The sequence below is a fragment of the Triturus cristatus genome, chromosome 11 (genome assembly GCF_964204655.1).
Source record: "Triturus cristatus chromosome 11, aTriCri1.1, whole genome shotgun sequence".
Lineage (NCBI taxonomy): Eukaryota > Metazoa > Chordata > Amphibia > Caudata > Salamandridae > Triturus > Triturus cristatus.
The window spans coordinates 191,904,257-191,925,458 of record NC_140594.1 but is presented as its reverse complement, the minus strand read 5'-3'; the positions used below and the strand labels follow the sequence as shown (position 1 = coordinate 191,925,458).

The following is a 21,202-nucleotide window of genomic DNA, read 5'->3' as shown; positions in this document are numbered from 1 at the left end:
GCCCCCCCCCCCCCGAAATTTTTTCTTAGCCCCCCCCCCCCCCCCCCCCCCAAAATTTGGCTCTAGTTGCGCCTCTGGCTGCAACCATCCAACTGCCATCTCTATCTCAGCCGGACATCCTCTTCACAATAAAGAAGCCTTATTTCAAGTTTCCACAGTTAACTCGACTACATTTAAAACAAGCACAGAAATCATTATTGAGGCTGGTATTGATTGCCAACCTATTGACTTTGGCAATGCCTGCTTTTTAATATTTTGTAAATCTTTATCAAACCCACCCCCCCCCCCCCCAACAATAAATGGCTGTCTTTGTGTGTGCACACAGAGACAGGTGTCTTTGAATATTTTTAAAATAATGCTTTTCTTGCCTGCTCTCACGTTGACATGCACACACAAGCGGCGATATTTACATAGATTCAAAGCCCATTTAAGGGAGGCCGCACAAGCACGGGCGTGCAAATGCATCAACACAGAATGTGACTCACATTTATATGTTTATCCTGTTTGTCTACCTTTTTATCTCCCTTTGTATTACAGGTCCGGTGCATGTATGGGGGATCATTGGTCCTCATGCACTGATGACGTTGGCAATAAGTTTGGGGTGGCAATGAAAAATGTCGGCCTTTCATATTAAAATGGTCTAAACATGGTTGGTTGTCTTTAATCATGAATGTGGACATGAAAATAAAGACGGTTTCTAAATGCCACACAACTTACTTTTAATCCTTTTTGGCAGGAAGAATATTCTCCTTCCTTTATGAGGACCTAGCGAGGTCACAAGATGTACAACACACCTGATAGAGACATATACACGCACACACACACACACACACACACACAACATTCTTTTGATTGTGTCTGGGTGTTGGTTCTTCCATCATTTATAGGAAAACTGCCAATGATGATAAAGTGAGCAAATTGGTGAGAAACAGCAAAATAGCTCCTGGTTGGTTGCTTATGTGAGGCACTATATATTTTTTCACACAATCTATAGGTGGATTAATGCAATGTTCACTGGGCACCGGCCTGATTTGAATTAGAACACACATAGGGGTTGTCTCTGGAAGAGTAATAGGACAGAAATCCCTACAAACAAGAAAATCAAAGTGATTGGGGCCCCCTACATGAGAAATAAAGTGTGTGTTTTTTCCACCAAGGTCTTTATTGTAATTTATCCGTTTGAGCTGAGGGCGCCCTTGGTACAGATTCCCTCTCTAGCGTCTACTTTTGTTGGATAAATAAACTGTAAACCAAGGGTGGAGCTGGTAGTATAGACAATTCTGTGTTACTCTTTTACCCAAAGGGGGCATGAAAAAAAAAAAATAATAATTCGGCAAAAACGACTACAAGAAGTATTCTACTAAGGCACCACCGTTAATGGAATTCCTTTGATTCTATCATTCCAGGAACCCCTCCTTGCAGTACCCATTCTAATGCCCTTCCAGTTGCCTGGCCACTCCGATCCTCTGGTGTGCTTCAACTCCGGCACAGCCAGATGGTGGGCCTCTCAAGTGCACTGCTCCCTAGGAACCCAGTGTCTTAGTAGGCCCTTCTTAGATCCCGGCATGCATGTACTCTGACGCATAAGTACTATTGGAAGATCTAGCAGAAAGCCAATATGGCTTGTGTTGATTGCAGGCCTTTTGACTTTGTCAATGCTTGTTTTGCCATAGATTTGTAAAAGAATAATTATTAGAGAAACTGCTGAGCCCTCATCAATATTAAAAAAGCAATGGCTAAGAGCAAAAAAAAAGCACAAATTGGCCTTGTAGTCCCTAACAATCAATCAATCAATCAATCAATCAATCAGGGGGTTTATAATGTGCGCTACTCACCTGTGACGGTCTCAAGGTGCTGAGGGGGGGCGAGCTCCGGATCAGTCGAAGAGCCAGATCTTGAGGTCCCTCCTGAATGAGTGCAGGGTCGGGGCACGTCTGATGTTCACCGGGAGCTCGTTCCAGGTCTTGGCCGCAATGTAGGAGAAGGCTCTCCCCCTGTTCTGTTCCTGTGGATGTGGGGAACCTCTGCCATGGCGAGGTCGGCAGAACGGAGGTTCCTCTCGGGTATGTGGAAGGAAACTCTCTCCTTGAGGTATTTGAGTTCGATGTTGTTGAGGGATTTGTAGGCGTGGGTGAGGAGCTTGAAGGTGATTCTATTTTCGACGGGGAGCCAGTGGAGGTCTCGTAGGTGTTGGGTCATATGTTTGTGATGTGGTGTCTCGAGGACGAGTCTGGCTGCGGCATTCTGGATTATCTGGAGTCTGTGTAGGGAGAGTCCTAATGATTCTGGCATATAGGGCATTGCAGTAGTCTAGTCTGCTGGTTATGAGCGTGTGGGTGACGGTCCTTCTGCAGTCGGAGGGGATCCATTTGAAGGTCTTGTGGAGGATGCGCAGGCAGTTGAAGCTAGTGGAAGCGACAGCGTTGATGTGGCAGTTCATGGAGAGGGAGGAGTCAAGGATGATGCTGAGGTTTCGTGCGTGGTCTGTAGGGGTGGGTGGGTTCCCGAGGGCGAAAGGCCACAACGTGTTCTCCCAGGCAGAGGTGCAGGGTCCGAGGATGAGGACCTCGGTCTTCTCTGAGTTGAGTTTCAAACAGCTGTCTTTCATCCAGGCTGCTATGTCCTTCATTCCTTTCTGGAAGCAGAGTCTGGTGTCTTCGGGATTCTTCGTGAGTGAGAGGATTAGCTGGGTGTCGTCGGCGTAGGATACGATGTTGAGCCCATGCTGTCTGATGATGGTGGCAAGGGGGGCCATGTAGATGTTGAAGAGCGTGGGGCTGAGCCATGATCCTTGGGGTACTCTGCAGTAGGTATCGGTGGGTTCGGAGAGGAAGGGAGAGAGTCTGATCCTCTGGGTTCTGCCGGAGAGAAAGGATTGGAACTAGTTGAGGGCGGCTACTTGTATCCCTGCATTGTGAAGTCTGGTTGCGAGAGTGCGATGTGAGACGGTGTCAAAGGCTGCGGAGAGGTCTAGAAGGATGAGGACCGCAGCGTGTCTCTGGTCAAGTAGCATGTGGATGTCGTCGGTGACGGCAAGGAGGGCGGTCTCAGTGCTGTGGTTGTGGCAGAATCCGGACTGGGGGGTGTCTAGGATTGAGTTCTCTTCGATGAAGGTAGTCAGCTGGGCGTTTACGATTCTCTTGGTGACTTTGGCCGTGAAGGGGAGGAGAAAGATGGGTCGGTAGTTTTTCAGGTCTGTAGGGTCGGCTGTTGGTTTCTTGAGGAGGGGTTTAACCTGTCTGTTTAACCCAGTCGTCTGGGAAGATGCCGGACAAGAAGGAGGAGTGGACGGTCCATCCTAGTTTGGGTGCAATGGCGGCCCTGTGGAATATGTGTGGTGGGCAGGGGTCCATGGGGGCCCTGAGTGGGTTTTCCTCATGGTCGCAGTGATGTGTTCGACGGTAGCGGGGTACCAGGTCCTGATGGTTGGCTTATCGATGTTGTTGGGGGGGGGGGGGGGGGGTGGTGTTAGGCGTCTGTTCGCTGAAGTTGTCGTAGAGGACCTTGATCTTCAGGTGGAAGTAGGCACTGAGCTTGTCACAGAGTTCCTGGGAAGGTGTGACTTCCGTGGCTTCGCTGGGGGTTTTGCGAACTGCTGTATGACGTTGAACAGTTCCTTGGCGTTTGTTGCGTTGGTCTGGACTTTGTCTCTTATGAAGGTCCGTTTGGAGGTTTTCTGGTTTAGCCAGGTTTTCTCTAGGTGTCTGCAGGAGCGTCTGGCCTCTTGCAGTTCCGTGGTGTACCAGGCAGCCTTTAGAGGGCGTTTTTGGGCGAGGTGGCGGAGGGGTGCGAGCTTGTCGGCAGAGTGGGAGATCCAACGCTGAAGTTCTGTGGCAGCGGAGTTGGTGTTGGTAGTGATGCTGGGGCGGTCTTGGAGGAGGGTGGTGTTGAGGTGGTCCTCTGTGACATTGCTCGAGTTCCTTCGTGGCAGGTGCGGGGCGGGTTTGGGTGCAATGGAGGTGTTGAAGGTGAAATTGAAGCAGTGGTGGTCCATCCAGAGGGGCTGGGTGGTGTGGCTGAAACAGACATTTGTACCTCCCGCGAAGATGGGATCAAGGGTGTGTCCAGCTCTGTGAGTGTGCGTGTTGACCAGCTGTTTCAGTCCAAAGTTGGCGAGGTTGTCGAGGACTACAAGACTTAATATGAAGGCACGATCAAAGGAGAGAGAGTAATATGCAGGCACAATCAAACCAAGCAACAATGAAGAAATAGAGCAAGCAGCATGCAAATGAGGAGAGACCTGAGGCGCAGGGACTGGCTGCCGGCGCAAACCCGGCTCGTGAAGGGCTCTGAGTCAGGAGCGGAGTGGCTGTAAAGGTGGAGCTGCCAGGGAGAGTGATGGCCTGGGCCAGAGGTCAAGGCTTCACACGCGCTCCCCGGCAGCGGTGGCCATTAAGTAGGGGAGGGGGGCGTGACCAGGGTAGGGAGGCAGGAGCGGGGCTGTGTCGGGGTGCGTTGCTGCAGGGGCAGCAGCGGGGGGAAGAAGGGTCCAAAATACAGCGAGGAACCAACAAAATAATACAAATACAATCAGTAGAGGACTAAGAGACTTAATATGAAGGCACAATCAAAGGGAAGAACACAGAGTAATACGCAGGCACAATCAGACCAAGCAACAATCAGGAAATAGAGCGAGCAGCAGGAGAATGAGGAGAGACCTGAGGGGCAGGGACTGGCTGCCGGCACGAACCCGGCTCGTGAAGGGCTCTGAGTCAGGAGCGGAGTGGCTGTAAATATGAAGGCACAATCAAAGGGCAGAACACAGAGTAATACGCAGGCACAATCGGACCAAGCAACAATAAGGAAATAAAGCGAGCGGCAGGCAAATGAGGAGAGACCGGAGTACAAATGAGGGCAAATTATTCTCTATGTAATAAGTGATTAATGTGAGGTATATTTCAATTTGTTTGCTGTTGTCCAAAGTTGTATCACAATCCCATAAAAAACTATACAGGCAGTATATGGCCTCATGGCCTAACATACTGAGATTAACAACTCACGATGTTCTACCATTTGACTATTCACTTCTTTAGAAATAAACCACTGCATGTGTACACATATGTTCAATTTATGTTCATGAAAAACATGTTGATGTCCACATTGGCTGTGAATGGCTTTAAACTACATGGAACACAGCAATATATAATGTCGGCAAAGGCAATGGCAGACTCACCGGCACCACTCTCTCCAGGCAAACGCTAAAGTTCTTCTTTACATTCGGTTTAAGTTTTTTCAGGGAAAATCTTGTCTCGCCAATGAATTCATTGTGACCAAACTTGTCTTCATCACATACTGAAATCCTAAAATGTATAACATAAACAAGTATTACAAGCAATGATAGTTCCTATGGTATTCTACCATGAAAATGGCTAGACCTGGGCTATCTACTGAGAAACGTAAGCTTCCAGCCTTCGACAGAAGTTCCCACCTATACATATGTTAAGGTGCTCTTTGAACCATCTCAATATGGCGTCCTTATGTGTCTCTCCTCAACTATCTGTTTGATGAATGTGCATACTTATTGTAGTTGTTCTTGTACCTCAATTACATAATGTGTGTTCTACTACATCTCTACTCCCTCCTAGACCATCTCAGCTACTTCCACCACTTGATATTGTATCTTTACTACTTTGCACAAAGCAGCTACCTGCTGTTACTGTGACTGAATGTAACTGAAACCTCCGCTAAATGTGGCTGATGAGTTACTTTTAGAACTGCCAGCCTTAGGGTGGTCTTCCCCCAAGCGGTTTGCCTTACTCCTCCTTTTTTTCGATGATCTTGTTTTTCAGACGTAAAATGCACATGTTCGCTCATGGCCACTGTGTTAATGAAAAAGTACTGCAGTGCATGTCCCACTTCTATGAATCATTTTCCTATATTTTTTTTTTTATATTTCTTTTTATTAAACAAATAATAAATCGACATCATAAGGTACATCACAGTTCAGACCAATACGTAGTTCCTTACTGTTTCCTTCAAATCTATGCATGAGTACTTGCTTATTGGTTGTAACAACATTTATGGTGACGGTGGGTCATTATGAGCGGTTATGTTCGGGGGGTGCAGATTTCTCCTCGATATATATTCCAATTGTTCCAGATATGTGACCATTTATGTGGGCACCCTCATGCTACATACACCATCTTTTCCCTAAACATGCACCAGTCCATGTCCCTTTTCCAGGTCTCTATTTTTGGTGTGTGCGTGCGTGGCCCCCCATAATTGTGCAATATTTCTCTTTGCTACCATAAGACCTAGTGTTACCCATGTGATGCACCTATCATTCAGATCTGGGGGCTCTCACACATTCAGGAGACATCTCTTGGCTTTGGGGCGGAGAGTGAGTGAGAGAACTTCACTAATAGTCTTGTGTATGCTACTCCAGTACAGTTGGATGTGTTTGCACTCCTACAATATGTGCATGAAGGTTCCTACAATTCCACAGTGTCTCCTACAGGTTCCGCCCTCTGCTGCCCCCATTTTCACTAGGCATGGTCCTGTTATGTATACTCTGTGTAGTATCTTCAATTGGACAAGCCTGAGCCTAACTGAGATAGCCACTTCCCGTGGGGATGCCGTCGCCTCTACCCACTCTTCATCGTCTATTACTATATCATCTCTTTCCCATTTCTCTTGTGTGTCCCGGGGTGGGTCGCCGGTGTGATTGATCAGTTTTTTGTATGTCAAGGAAATGGCCTTTGACGGCAGGTAGCCGTCCAACAATCTATCCTCGAGAGGCGAGGATTCCGGAGGAGTGACCTCCTTCTGTAGTATGGATCGTGGTGCATGATGAATCTGCATATATCTGAAATGTTCTGTGGCAGCCAGATCATATTCTTGTTGCAGGATGGCAAACAATTTGATTTCTCCCTTAACCCATAAGATCCTAGAGATACCTATGAGGTCTCATTTATCAGGGGGCCGCCAGCATTAACTTGTGTTCCCATCCCAAGATTCTATTGGCAGCGTGCCAGACTTGCACTGAGTGCTTGGTCAGCCCCGTAAGAGAAGATGGTCCGCATTTGGAATAGAGTGCTCTGTTGTAATTGCCACCTGGCAACATCCACCGATCCATAGCATAGCCTGGGTCATCTATCCGGCGATAGGTACCATGACTGATGGTGGCCAAGTGCGCTGCCCAATAATATTTTTTAAGGTCGGGGAGGCCAATTCCCCCATCATACCAGCTGAGATGAAGTTTGTTGAGAGCTATACGGGGTTTCCCATTCCACAGTAAGTTTCTTTGCAAGCTTTCAATTTCCCTAAAATAGCTGGCAGGAACGCAATCAGGGGAATTCTGCAACACATACAAAAACCGGGGTAAGGACATCATCTTAAAAAGAGATGCCCTGCCTAGCAGCGAAATCGGGAGCACCTTCCAGTTCACCGTGTCCCATTTCAACCTTTGAAGGAGGTTACTCTCAAAGCAGCGTGTGCGGTCTGCTGTGATGAAGATGCCCAAGTACTTGAAGCCTACCATCGTGACCTGAACCGGGCACCCTCTTGGAAGATTAGGCGGGGGTCCCTTGAGGATGTATATTATAGATTTGTTCCAGTGGATCGGATAGCTGTAGTATCTTTAGAAGGCTGTGAATATATCTAGTACCCTTATGAGCGATGCCTTAGGGGAGGCCAGAAAAAGAAAGATATCGTCAGCATACAGTGAAATGCGGTCCTCCCAGTTTTCCGCCCATCTTAGTCCTCGTATCACTGGATCCCTGCGAATCCATGAGGCCAGTGGTTCCAGCGCTAGCACGAACAGAAGGGGGGAGTGTGGGCAGCCCTGGCGAGTCCCTCTTCTCAGTTTGAATATTTCTGACTTTTTGTTATTGACGACCACTTGGGCTAGGGGCTCCGAATAGAGCCGCTTAATCCATTGGGTAAAGTGAGGCCCAAAACCCATTTTCGCGAGGACCGCTAAAAGATACGGCCATTCGATCGTATTGAACACCATTTTGGCATCAAGGGATACAATTATTGTCGCTTCTTGGATAGTGGCTGCCCTTCCCATTACCCCATGCACCCTGGTCTGGGTGAACCAGTCTGCCGATTACTTTGACTAAACGGTTGGCGAGGAGTTTAGGTAATTTCTTGGGATCTGCATTCAGCAAAGAAATTGGCCTATAAGAGGTACAGTCTGTTTTTGGATTGCCCTCCTTGTGTATTGTGACCAGTAGCGCGATTCTCTGATCCCTTGGAAGAACTCCTCGTTCCCTGCTCTCCTCATACATCGCTCGCATGTACGGGGTCAGTTTATCTGGTCGAAGTTTGTAGAGCTCGATTGACAAGCCATTCGGGCCTAAAACTTTCCCTGATCGTAGACTTCATATTGCCTGGGCTATCTCGTCATTAGTGAGTTCACTTTCCAGCAAGTCTAAGTCATCAGCAGAAAGGGTCAGGAGGGTAATGTCTCTGAGCAGCTGTTGATTATCTTTCACCGTGTATGTTGTCTGTGAGTGGTATATCTCGCTGTAATGTGTCGCGAATGCGTTTGCTATTGCCTGTGGATCGGTGACCGATTGGCCCGCCTTATCGATCAACTCAGGCACCAGTCTACTCGCTAGTTCTTTTCTATCTAGCCATGCAATTCATTTCCCCACTTTGTCCCCCATATTGTATACTCAACCCAGTGTCTACCTTCCCATAGCTTTGGCCCTTTCCGTCACTATTGCCTTGTAACTGTCCTTTTGAGTTGTAAAACATGAAGTCTGTCCGGCGTTATCTCCCCATCAAGATCTTCCTCCAACTGGAGGATTTCATCCTCAGCTGCAACTACATCTTTCAATTTTTCTTTCCGCACTCCGGCTATCTGGGAGAGTGCCTTCTCCCGTATTACAGTTTTAAACGCTTCCCACATTGTCTGGTGGCAGTGTACTGACCCCTCATTTTCCTGGAAATAGAGCTTCATTGCTTTGTGCAACTCTTTCCGGATCTCAGGGTTACGAAGGTGCCGGGGTTAATGGGGGCAACCCCACCCACCCTTCGTTGACCAATAACAAACTGGGCCCATACCGGGGAGTGATCTGAAATGCCCCTCGCCATGTGTCTAACTTCCTGAACCTGAGTAATTTGGGACGCCGGTATCAGCAGGTAATCGAGTCGTGATAGGCTATGGTGTGCCCCTGAATGAAAGGTGTGATGGATCCTGTCAGGGTGGAAAGACCGCCAGACATCTACCAGTCCCAGGGTCTCCAAAAAATCTGGTAACCACCAGCTCGAGGGACCCATGTCTCGGGGTGGGTGACGATCCAGCGTGCCCGAAACCACAGAGTTAAAATCACCTTCCACTATCAGGAGGCCATCAGGGATTGATAGTGGTATCTAGCCCAGATCTTTAAATGCCAGCCCCTGTAGACCGGGAGGGACACATACTGACATCAGGTTCAGTGTCTGCCCTTCCCATTGTCCCGTGATTCCTATGTATCTACCCCATGTGTCAGTCCATGTTGAAGCTACCACATTGGAAAGGAGTTCTTCAGCAATATACCCGAACCCCTAGAGCCCGTGGTGAAGCCCGAGTGTGCTACCAGCTTATATCCCATTCTGTTGAGGGCCTTGCAAGTGTTACCTACCAAATGCATTTCCTGGAGCAATACCACATCTGGGGCGTGTCTCTTAATATGTTGCAGTATTACACATCGTTTGACTTTGTCCCCCAGCCCATTTGCATTCCCGGTCATCAATTTAATACTTTTTTCCCATTGCATACTCTTCAGTATCTACGTGTTCCCAGTCAAGCATCTCAATAAATCCACAGTACCTTGTCGATTTAACATAAACAAACAATGCAACAGCCCCATTCAACTACCCCCCTCCCTGCTTCCCTGCACTCCGGGCTCAAAACTGCCCATTACTCACTTAATGCAGAGTGTCTGTTGCCCAACAACTAAACTAATAGAAGAAAACTGGGGGAGAGTATGGTGTCCCGTCCCCACTCGTTTTCCTATATAGAGAATAAGTGCATGTGGGGCAGGAGCTGTTCACTTACCTCAACGTCTTCCTCGTCATGTCTTCCTCTGTGATGCCATGATACACAAGTGACTCATTCCATATGGGGTTCCGCGTGTTCCGTAGGGTTTTAGTGCGCAGTTTGTTTGCCTGTAGAAAAAAAAGACATGTACAGGACATAACTTTAACCAGATCTCTCTTTGCAGGTAGCTCACCTGAGCATTTTTCTTTCTTCTGCATTACACTAATCATAGTTCAAATAAATGGCCCTTTGAGCTACTCTAGCTGGTTGAGAAATGCTGAGACCATCACAGTAATTTTTCATTATTTGCAAGGTCTGTTTGGTCCTTTGGTGTTTTTCTGGTTTTGCACATGTATGTGCAAATCAACAAACCAGGAGAAGCGGAGATAATGTTTTACTGCCACAGTGCATTAAAGCCAGTTTTCTTGAATGAGCACAAAAAGTATAAATGAAGCACTTTCCCAAAGCTCCTGCTCTCCAAGATGACATTATCAATGGAGAATTGAAATTTAATGTGAGACAAGGAAGGTGTTTTTTTCTGTATATCTCATAAACTTGGCACCAGCGCTCTGAGGCTGGGCATGGATCTAGGGTTGCCCCCTCACTCCACCTGGCCTGGACTCCATGCTTCCAGTCCTGGGCCTTTCTGTTACAAACATTGGTAAAAGATGTATAAATGCAATTATTTCAATAGAAGCTCATTCAGACTACATCTCCTAAAATGCATTAGGATAGTCCATTTATTTCAACCAATCCAACACCACTAGACGATCATGACCGTGCGTCTAGACATGAACAATTTGAAGCCTGTTTACTTGAAAGATCTTAAAGTACACAAGATACGCGAAGTCTGAATACACCAGTGACAAACTGATGGCAACTCTATTTCAATGGCTCCAGAAGTATTATTCTGTTAAGACGAAAACCCTCACCCACCATTAGGTGGCATACTTCATCGCGGCCGGACTGAACATGCAAACCAGCCCTGGCACTTAAGTTGGACAGGTGGGGGGGGAACAGGGGGGGGCCAAGGGGAGGACACTGTTGCTGCTTTTGTTACAGGGGGCCGATATTCCAACAAAAACGGCCCCCACCGCTCTAGAATCGCCCCACCATTCCGGCCCACCGGGAAAACAGTGGTCCGCGCTTCAGCTAGCCCGGCCCTGTACTTTATCAATGCCGACTTCCATGTGCTTGCCAGAGGGGGCACTTGTGAGGCTCCAGACTCAGTGCCCATGATGATACAAACGTGGTAGGGGCAACTTTGGCATAAAAAGTCCACTTGATAATGCACAGAATATCTGGTAGCCTCACTACACGGGCTCTCCTGCGTCCTTCCTTTTTGAATGCTTTTGGCTTGCATTGCTCAGGGCTCTGATCCTCCACTTGTACGGCCAATGGATGCTCATTGCTCTGAACCATTTGTCAGTATTGATTTTTCTTTGAGTCTTTATTTTCTGTCTCCTTCTGTCTCCTTCCACCTATCGGTCTTAGTACAAGACACAAGCCTGGGTGAGGATAATTGGCCATAAAAACAAAAGAAATTGGCTGGCCCTGACCTGTCTAACCCTCCAGCCAAGAAACAGAATTCAATTTTGTGAGAGATAAAAAGGTTACCTTCACTACATTCTGTAAGAAACACAGCCTTCAAGGTTCAGGGCTCCATGGACACCCCTGCAGCCATGTAGGATTCATAGAAGATGCTACTTAGATTTATACATCATAGAAGTATTTATTTTGCTTTATTCATTGGCATGGTAACTTCAATGAAAGAGGCACACTAGTACACATGCAGTGTGCCAGACTGGTGCACAAAATAGGCCCAGGCACCAAAATAAAAGTGGACCCATTAGCGAACCAGATAGCTAAAAAAGTGGCCCATGTTTGCAAACTAGGGCCATTTTGAAGTTGTATAGACAAGCTGTATTTGTGTTTCGCAAGGTATGGAAGACTGCCTGGGTTGGAGCTTGCTGCATGCAATGTTTGTTTTAAAATGGATATCATCAGTAAAAATAGGCCCGCAAGACCATAAAACTGGCCTACAACCAGTCAAAAAACTGGCTAACAACCAGCGAAAAAATAGACCACATACTGACCTGTCAGACCAGACCATTGGGCACTGCCAGATTGCCCTATAGGCCAGTCCGGCCGTTAGACCTGGCCCTTTTTGCACGTTTATCCCCAAGCTTTTTGCCTTTTACCTCCTATTTTTCTGACCCTGTTTTTGTTGGCATTTTACCACTGCTGATCAGTGCTAAAGTGCATATTCTCTCTGTGTACATTGTGATTATGATTGGTTATCTATGATTGCCATATTTGATTTATTGGTAAGTCCCTAGTAAGGTGCAAGAGTGTGCCCGGGCCTGTAAATCAAATGCTACTAGTGGGCCTGCAGCACCGGTTGTGCCACCCACATGAGTAGCCCTATAAATGTGTCTGAGACTTGCCACTGTAGTGTCTGCACGTGCAGTTTTAAACTGCCATGTCGACCTTGCAAGTGCACCCAATTACCGTGCCTTAACCTTCTCTTTTCTGATATGTAAGGTACCCCTAAGGTAGGCACAAGGTACCCCCATAGGAATGGTGCATTGTATTTGAAAGGTAGGACATGTCCTGGTGTGCGTTACATGCCCTGATACCGAAATTCTGTGTATTTCTTTTTACACTATTGACAAGCTGTCTGTCCCACAGGTTAACATGGGAGCTGCCTTATTATATCTTACAAGTGTAAGTTTACATTGGGAAAAGATAGAGCAATGGAGTTTAGGTTCTGAAATCAAAATTTACTCACACACCTTTTAGTAAAGGTGGTTTTTGAATTGTGTGTTTGAAAATGCCAGCCAGTTTGGACCCAGCCATATGCAAATCAGTCTTGACCCTGTTTAGAAAGTGGGAATTTTCTTGCTTTACCATTCTGTGTGCCTATGCCTGTTTGTGTATTCACTGTCTGGTTTTGGAGTAGCAAGACCTGGTTGAAGTGTGTCCTGCATTGCCTGGGTGACTCATCGCTAGGCTGAATAGAGCTGGTTTCCATATTGAGTGGTGGGAGGAGTTTTACTAGATCCAGAATAGGCTGTGTCTCCTTTGCACAATGCTGTCTCCACCCCCTGTGGTCGAGCTGGCCCAGGGAGGACAGAACTAGTTTGTACTGAGCTCCGAGACTCTGAAACAAAGAGAACAATGAGAAAATGAGGTATAAGTATTGAACCTTAAACACCAGGACTTTAGATTACTTCTGGAATCACAAGGAACCTCTGCCAGGGAAGAAGAGCTGAAGAGCTGTAAGGAGGAGTACTGCCCCTTTGCTGTGTGCTGCTTTGCTGGGTAGGCCTGCAGTTGCTGCTTCTATGAAGGAGAGGACAATGACTGGAACTTTGCTGTGAACCTGCTGGTGAAGAATCTCCAAGTCTGTGTGTGCTTGCCTCCTGTTCTGAAGTCTCAGGGACACAAAGACTTCACCACCAGCTTCCTTGAACTCCACTGTTGGGAGGTCTGACCTGCCAGGAGGTGCCTGTTCCAGTCCTGGGCCTCTGGAGGTTGTTCCTGTTGCTAGTAGCTGAAAAAATATAAAGAAACCAAGAAAATAGATGCATCACCTTTCCAGCACCTGTTTTTCTGACACAGCACTACTGAGCGGGAAATTTCCACGTTCCACCGCTGTGTGGCCGAGGAATCAACACAGCGCCTGTAAGCGGCTGAAAAATACACTGCACTCTGAGTCCCTTGCACCGACCTCCGAAGTCCGAGATCACCGCACTGACTCCAACGCAGGCTCTGTTGTGCAGCTGAAAGATTCGACACATCGGAGGACCACTGCTAAAGAAATCAATGCAGCGCCTGTTTGCCGCCGCCTCGACCTCCAGCACGTCACGATTTCCACACATCGCACCTGTGCGGCAAGTTTCCGACGCATCCCCTGCAGACCAGCACCGTCTTGGAATCGATGCATCACTTTTCCCTAGAGTCCGGATTTGACGCATCACTTCTCCTGCGTGCAGCAGAACTGTTACATCGCCTCCCCAGGACTCAGGAACTGACTCATTGCTGTGTTTTTTTATGCTTCCCTTCTCTGCGGCTGTTTGGCCCTGTGAATTTTGACACATATACATTATGTAAAACACGCATCCATAGATGTCTATGGACAGAATTGCGTGAAACTTTTTTAAAGTCATATTTTGAATTGCGTATATTGGATTTTTTTCGTTTTGGTCTTGCTTGGTTTAGATATAGATACTTTCTTTTTCTAAACTGGTGTGGTGTCCATTTGTAGTGTTTTCACTGTGTTACTGTGTGTCTGGGTGCAAATACTTCACACATTGCCTTTGGGATAAGTGTGTCTGCTTGTACCAAGCTACCAAGGGGGTGAGCAGGGGTTATCTAAAGTGTGTAACTCCCTTATCATGACTAGAAGCAAGGGTCCCTACTTGGACAAGGTGCATATCTCTGCCAACTAGAGACCCCCGTTTCTAACACCGACCCTATTGATATTAATAACGATTATTTGGCTTGTGTGTGGCCACATAACAACCTTGGTCATGCTACTGTACTAGTATTGAGACACATTTCCTTTAATCTAAGCAAGCAGTTCCTCCATCCACAGCCACATACTGCAACAAAACACAATGTGCATGTACGTTGAAGTACCATTTTCTGAGTGTCTATCATGCCCAGTTGGGCCTTACCTTGGTTTACTGTTAGGAGATAATATTAAAATGTAACCTTTTTAAGAGGAGAATGTAAATGTTAAGCTACTTAAACAGAGCTTTATAACTGCATACATGTTTTTATTACCACTCACAATATTTTTTAAAGTAGGAGTAGGGGCACAGGGAGAAGTAATTTTCCCAGGACCACACAGCATAGCAAACTGGAGAAGACGTGATTAGAGCCAAGTTCTTGTGGGTCCAGTCAACAATGTATCTACTAGCCCATGTGTCCCAACAAGTCCATAAGGTTCACTTGTGTCTGTTATTCCTTGTTGCTGATATGGGACTGTCTTCCATAGCAGGTAATTGAAGTGTGATCACAGGGTATACTGAGAGTGATTACAATAGGTGCACTGTTTTTTTTTATTTTTATTTTTAGGAACATGCTTTTTTAGATCCCTCCATGAACCATCACTGGCGTAACGAAAAGTGAGGGGGCCTCCCTGCACGGTACGTAGAGGGGCCCCTGCCGGGCTCAATCAGGAACTCTCCGGCCAGAGTACAGTGGCGAGGGGGCCCCTTGGAGCTTGGGGACCCCCGCACCACGGGGGCTGCGGGGGCCTGTGTTACGCCTCTGTGAACCATAGTTAGATTACATGGGAGAAAGCAAACCAAAGTCACTCTGGTCAGAAAAGCAGGATGTGCTAAGTAGGTGTGCCTGAAGTCACGTCACATGTGTATACAAGGCCAGGAATTATCCAGGAAGTAGACCACCTCAAAGAAGCCACTGGGTGAGGCATTTATGTGGGATGGGTACTGGGGAGCCCAGCTAGGCCTTGACCTCTCAAACCCTGGAATGTATAGCAGGAACAAAGTAGATCTTCCTTTGGGGATGACCCTAGGAGCCAAAATGCCTCCTCCTAGGACCGTGCCCTCTGGACCAAAGGGCTAGTGGTTAGACACTATGCTAAGCCAGAGCCACCGGCATGCACATCTTCCAGGGCCATTCATGTCTAAGACCATCTTCAACACCACTAAGCAAGCACCAGAACGTAGACTTACTGATTCCTGTTTTGGCAATAAGTGGGTGATATGCTGTGAGATGCCAACGTGGAGCTAGCGACCCAAGTGGTGAGTTGGAGGTGCTGGCTGGGTCCCTGCTTCATCGCACTTGGGTAGGACCTGGTCACAATATTGGCAACAGCCAAAGGCAGAAACCTCAAGTTTTTTGCAAGAGACTTCAAGGCCTAGTCTGTATATAAACTGGCACAGAAGATGAACTAATTTCCCACCTTCTCACAGGTACTTGTTGATGCCTATATGTGTATTACGCAACAACTCAAGAGTAGGCATAGCACACTTCTGGCGATTTATCACTAGGGTGCGAGGAGGATGTCCATGGTAAAATAACTCAGGAAGATTACCTCATTGGTGCATGCATGGTAAACAAGAACATTATGCACGGTACACAGAGAATAGGTGTTTTCCACTGAATTAGTTTCTTTATGTTTACTTGGCTCTTCGTAAAGTCATTGCTTGCACATAAGTTATGCTGGTTCTTTTCTGGTGTGGCATTGCAATATTCTGTCAACAAGCCTAAAATGTTTGGCACCAAGACTGCGGTGTATATTTTGCATTTACCAAAAGAGTCGAACTGCAGTATTTTCTGGACTCTGATGACCAGGATGGAGGCACACAGAATGTTTATGTCTAAAGATAGCTTATGGCCCTGAAATACATGCAGTTTAGGCTGGACTGCTCCTATTGCATTGCTGATTTACATATGGCTTGGTCCTGTCTGCGGTTGCATGATCGATAAAAAATGGACCGGGATGCGGCTCAAGTAATTACCAGCATCTATGGTTAATTCAAGCATTCCACCCACCACCTTTTGTTTTGCTCAGTGTGATGATCTAGGTGTGATGGCTATGCCCAGATGTGGGTCCCATGCTTACTGTGTCTCTCCAGCCAAGCTACGTCCTACTGAAGAAGCCTGATAGGTCGAAACTGGTTAGGGGTTGCTTGTGTTCTGGTTCAGAGGTACCTGACCCTTCACTTTTTTATATTCCTTAAATACAGGTTGCCTAGGCTGGAGTAGGTATCACTAAAACAGGGAAACCGGGGCAACAGTGCGCTACATTACCAAGGACTTGAACTGTAACCAAGTGGGTGGGCTTGTTTTTTCGTGTTATTACTTTTTCTACTCCTATCCAGAAACTGCTGTTAACATTAAATGTAGAGCTAAATATACAGGAAGGCAAGAGCACGAGGAAGTTCAAGCAAGCCAAACACTATAATTTGAAGTACTTAGAAACCGCAGGGATTTTAGAGTGATTGCATTATTGAAAACAGTGTTGTGAAGATTGTGTAACATGGAACCAGGACTCCATAAAAGAGTCTTGACATAAAAGATATTGTAGACTAAGTGATGACTTGATAAACCAATCATAGGCCATTAGTAACTGGGGAGGACATCTGAACGCTGAATATCTTCAAAATGATGTAATAGGAAGTGATCACACTGCTGTCCAGTGATTAAGTTGGATTTAGGATGTAAAAGATGCCTGTATGTCAGAATACCCATAGCAGAAACACCTGCAGATATAAACATAATGGCCTAAATGTCATTTACAAACGCATTGCTCCACTGGGTGCAGATTTCCAGTTTTTAACTTCAATGAGGCAAATTTTGGGGTAAATGATATTTAGGACACAATATTTTTGTCAGACAATATTTAAGCTACAATATTTCGGTACCATACCCAACCCATTTTGTACCGTGTATATGTGTGTTGTTCATTGGAAGTTGTTCATGGGTACATAAATCTATTCACCGATATGACAAGATTGTAGTGTCTCAAGACCTCTAATACCAATATGCTAGAAATAAGTGCAATGAGCACTTCTGCGTGTCATCTGGTGGTGAAATGGCAGATATAAATCTGAGCAGTCTCTGCCGGCATGGCTCGCACGGTGAGGGTTTAAGTTAATGATAATTTTTTTAAAATGTAACTTATATTTCCGCCGGCCGGGTCCCGCGTCTTCTCTGCTCCGGCAGGAACAGGAATCAGAAGCAGGCAGCCAGGCTCCCTCCCCTAAGCCAATCACAATGCTGCAAGAAGCGTTGTGATTGGTTGGGATGACGCCCAACCTGGGGCTTATGGGGAGGCAAGGGCAGAGTGCACATGACTGGTTTGGGCGGCCCCAGGGGGACGACCAAACAGTCTTTGTGCACTCTGGAGTGAACATGCACACCACTCCTGCCCTGCTCTCAGAGCAGCCCCGCCTACTCACCCACAATCAAACATAAAATGGTAATAACTGAAAGTTATTACCATTTTTTTGTTTCTGCTTCTCACACTGCGAGAAAGCAGTGGGTGACGCTCCTCCGCCCTAGTGGAGGAGCCGCCCCTGAATCTGAGACCTACTTTGTCTTTCCTTTCTATCCCAAGTCTTCACAGAAACAAGGTAAGAGATGGAAGGGGTGTGCCCCATGGTGTACCACCACCTTCTTTGCCTACTGTGGGTATCTATGGTATGAATTTAATCACCTCCCCAGGTGCATTAGAAATCTGGCGGGTACGCTCTTGCTCAGTGTTCTTCTAGTAGAGCCCTGCCCATGTTGTTAATAGGTCTTTCTAGATGAAGGAAGACTTCCTGGCAAGATAGGTTCCTTATTTAGTGCACATCCTCTGCGACTGACAGGTGCACATCCTCTGCGACTGACAGGTTAGCAAGAATGTTTGTGTGATGGAGGTGTATCTATTGGAAGTTTGGTTCATCCAGATGATTATTTGAAGCATTGCGCTCATGTGCAGTGATGAAGTCTTGGTTACATTCTCATTATAATTACTTGTAATTACTTGTTCAGCACCGACCTGTTGGGCAATTTTCTTCCCAATTAATTACTGTATTTTTCTTCCACTATATATAAGCACTATAATGTGGGCCACTTGCGCATCTGATCTTCCTGGGTCTCTGTTTCTTTTTCGGTAGCTGTCAAGTGCTCCAGGTGGCTGTATAATTTACTCCAGTCCTTTACGTATATAGTTATTCTGGATCTATCATAGGAGTATCTCAGGACCAGCAGTCTATCTCTACTTGTGGGTAACTTGGTCCCCTGCATTGCTCCAGTTTGCATGACTGGGGTGCCTGGTTTGAGGCTGGAAACTGGTTGCCCCTGTCATTTCAACTTGTACTGTAAACTATGTCATTTTCTAGCTATTTATGTGTGCTATTTTAGGTCGAAGCCTACCAGACAGCACATCTGTCTGGTTGTAAAAAGACTGTCTGTGGATATTCTGAAAGCTTCCCTGGGAATGCATTCCACCCATTGCTTAACATTGACTTTGTGGTTTTTAACTCACATTTTCTGGCTTTTTATTTGCTTAATTTATTTGTTTTAGGCTATCCAGCATGTCTTCATCCCTTCTGTGGAGCAAAGCATGTTAAATACGGTTCATTGTATTCCTCTACCAGTCCTTGATTTCTGCAACAGACTTTCAAATTGTGTTCTTATCTTGTCAAATTTGCTGTATGTTCAGAGACAGAGGTCAAATGTCAGGCTCTGTCTTCCTAGTGAACTTAGGGCCATATGTAGGTAGAACGTGTTTTGCGATTCTCTAATTGCAATTTTTAGGGAATCGCAATTAGAGAATTGCAAAACGGAATGTAGGTAGGATTAGCAAATAATTTTGCGAATCCTACATATTCCTTAATTGCGAATTGCAAATTGCAATTCGCAATTAAGGAATACCTCCCCATTCATTCCTATGGGCCTAGAGGCCCATAGGAATGAACGTGAAGACATTCTCAATTTGCTATTCTCAATTAGAGAATCGCAAATTGAGAATGCAATTTCAAGTGTGCCAGGGTGTCAAAAGGACACCCTGTTGCACCCCTGAAATGAGCATGGGTGCACATGTGGCACACATACATGCCCTAAGGACATGTGTGTGCACCACATGCCACTTTGAAAAATGCAAAAATATGCATTTTTGAAAGAAATCGCAAATTACCACCAACCTGTAGTTGGTGGTAATTTGCGATTCCTTAAGGCCAAATTGCACTTTTTTGGTGCTTCTTACATTGCATTTAAGGAATCGCAAAATTTGCGATTCCTTAAATGCAATTGCAAAATAAGGAATCGCAAATTTAGTGAATCCTTATTTTGCACGCATATTTGCCTTCCTACATACCACTTAGCAAAATTGCGATCGCAAACACCGAAATTCGGCGAATTTCGGCGTTTGCGATCGCAATTTTGCTTTCTACATATGGCCCCAAGTATTTGCTTTTCTTTCTCTGACTTCAAAGTGAGGGGATTTATGTGACAATCTTGCTGGGTACTGGGAAAGAAGGTTTTGTTCTAGCACATAACAAAATGTTAATGTCTGTAAATTAACTGTACAAATATTTCAGAATATATCCGAATTAGGAAAGAACAAATGAGTCACATTTATTTGTAATTCGGAAGTGTGGAGGAAACAAATATTAATATAATTAAAACAAATCAGTACACTAGGTGATGCTATCTCCACACATCATTTGTGCACTGTATAGATTTATCAGTATAACTGTATGTGCAAATGTCCTGGTCATTTCAATTGAAAATGTGTTGTCTTTAATGGCAGTGGCAAACGCACAGTATTCCACTCTAAGCCACTCCACTGTACGACACTCTACTCTAAGTCCACTATGCACCACAACACTCCACCACGCACCGCTCCACTCTGTGCCACTTCACTCTACACCACTCCATGCCCCTCCACTCTATGACACTCTATTTTGCACCACTCTACTCCACTCTACGCCACTCCACTCTATGGCACTTTACTCCACTCTACACCACTTCATGCCCCTCCACTCTATGACACTGTATCTTACCCCACTTCACGCCACTCCACTCAGACACTCTACCCGACTCTACTCTACTACACTCTACAAAACTCTACTCCACTCTATGCCACTATATGCCCAGGGACTCAGTGTTGCTCAGTGGGTGCGCTACTTGGAAAGGAACAGCCCCATGACAGCAGCATCATGGGAGATGGTGAAGGCTCACAAGTGCTCACCGGGCTGATGCAGTGGAGGAGCCCAGCAGTTGCATTAGGGGAGACAAAGGGGCTCAGAAGGGCTCTTACGGTACTCTGTGTGGAAAAGAGCATGCCAACAGCATAAGTGTCCTACAACAAACCAGCAAAGCAGGAGCACCACTTACAAAAATAATAAAAGTCATGCTGCCAACGCCAAAACAAAAAATAACAAAGTTAATTTGCTGAAAAGTATAAACACAACGAAAGGCCATGGGCTTAAACTAAACATGAATGGCAACCCAGGAAACCAACGCTTGAAAGGGGGCTCTAACATTAAGCTAATAGCTAAATGGGGTGGACACAAAGAACACTTATGTTGTCATGTTTTGTATTATGCTGACAGGAGGTCTGCCCTTTTGTACAGCATTGTGTAGTCATTATCTGTGTCACTAGAAAACAAATCAAGATTAAAACTATCCCGTCTTAAAAAGATGTGCAAAATATTTGGAACTGTGAAAAATTCTGAATTCCCTCACTGAACTATTGCTCCA

General features: G+C 46.0%; 1 protein-coding gene across 1 annotated transcript in view; it reads right to left on the bottom strand.

The window, feature by feature from the left end:
* Positions 1 to 21,202, bottom strand: part of RPH3A (rabphilin 3A) — an 889,811-nt gene that overhangs the window by 73,705 nt on the left and 794,904 nt on the right. The window contains exons 14-15 of the mRNA XM_085633027.1: positions 9,989 to 10,098; positions 5,174 to 5,300 (exon numbers count right to left, since the gene is read on the bottom strand). Of these exons, the coding sequence (XP_085489153.1) occupies positions 5,174 to 5,300; positions 9,989 to 10,098 (237 nt within the window). The remainder of the gene's footprint in view (positions 1 to 5,173; positions 5,301 to 9,988; positions 10,099 to 21,202) is intronic.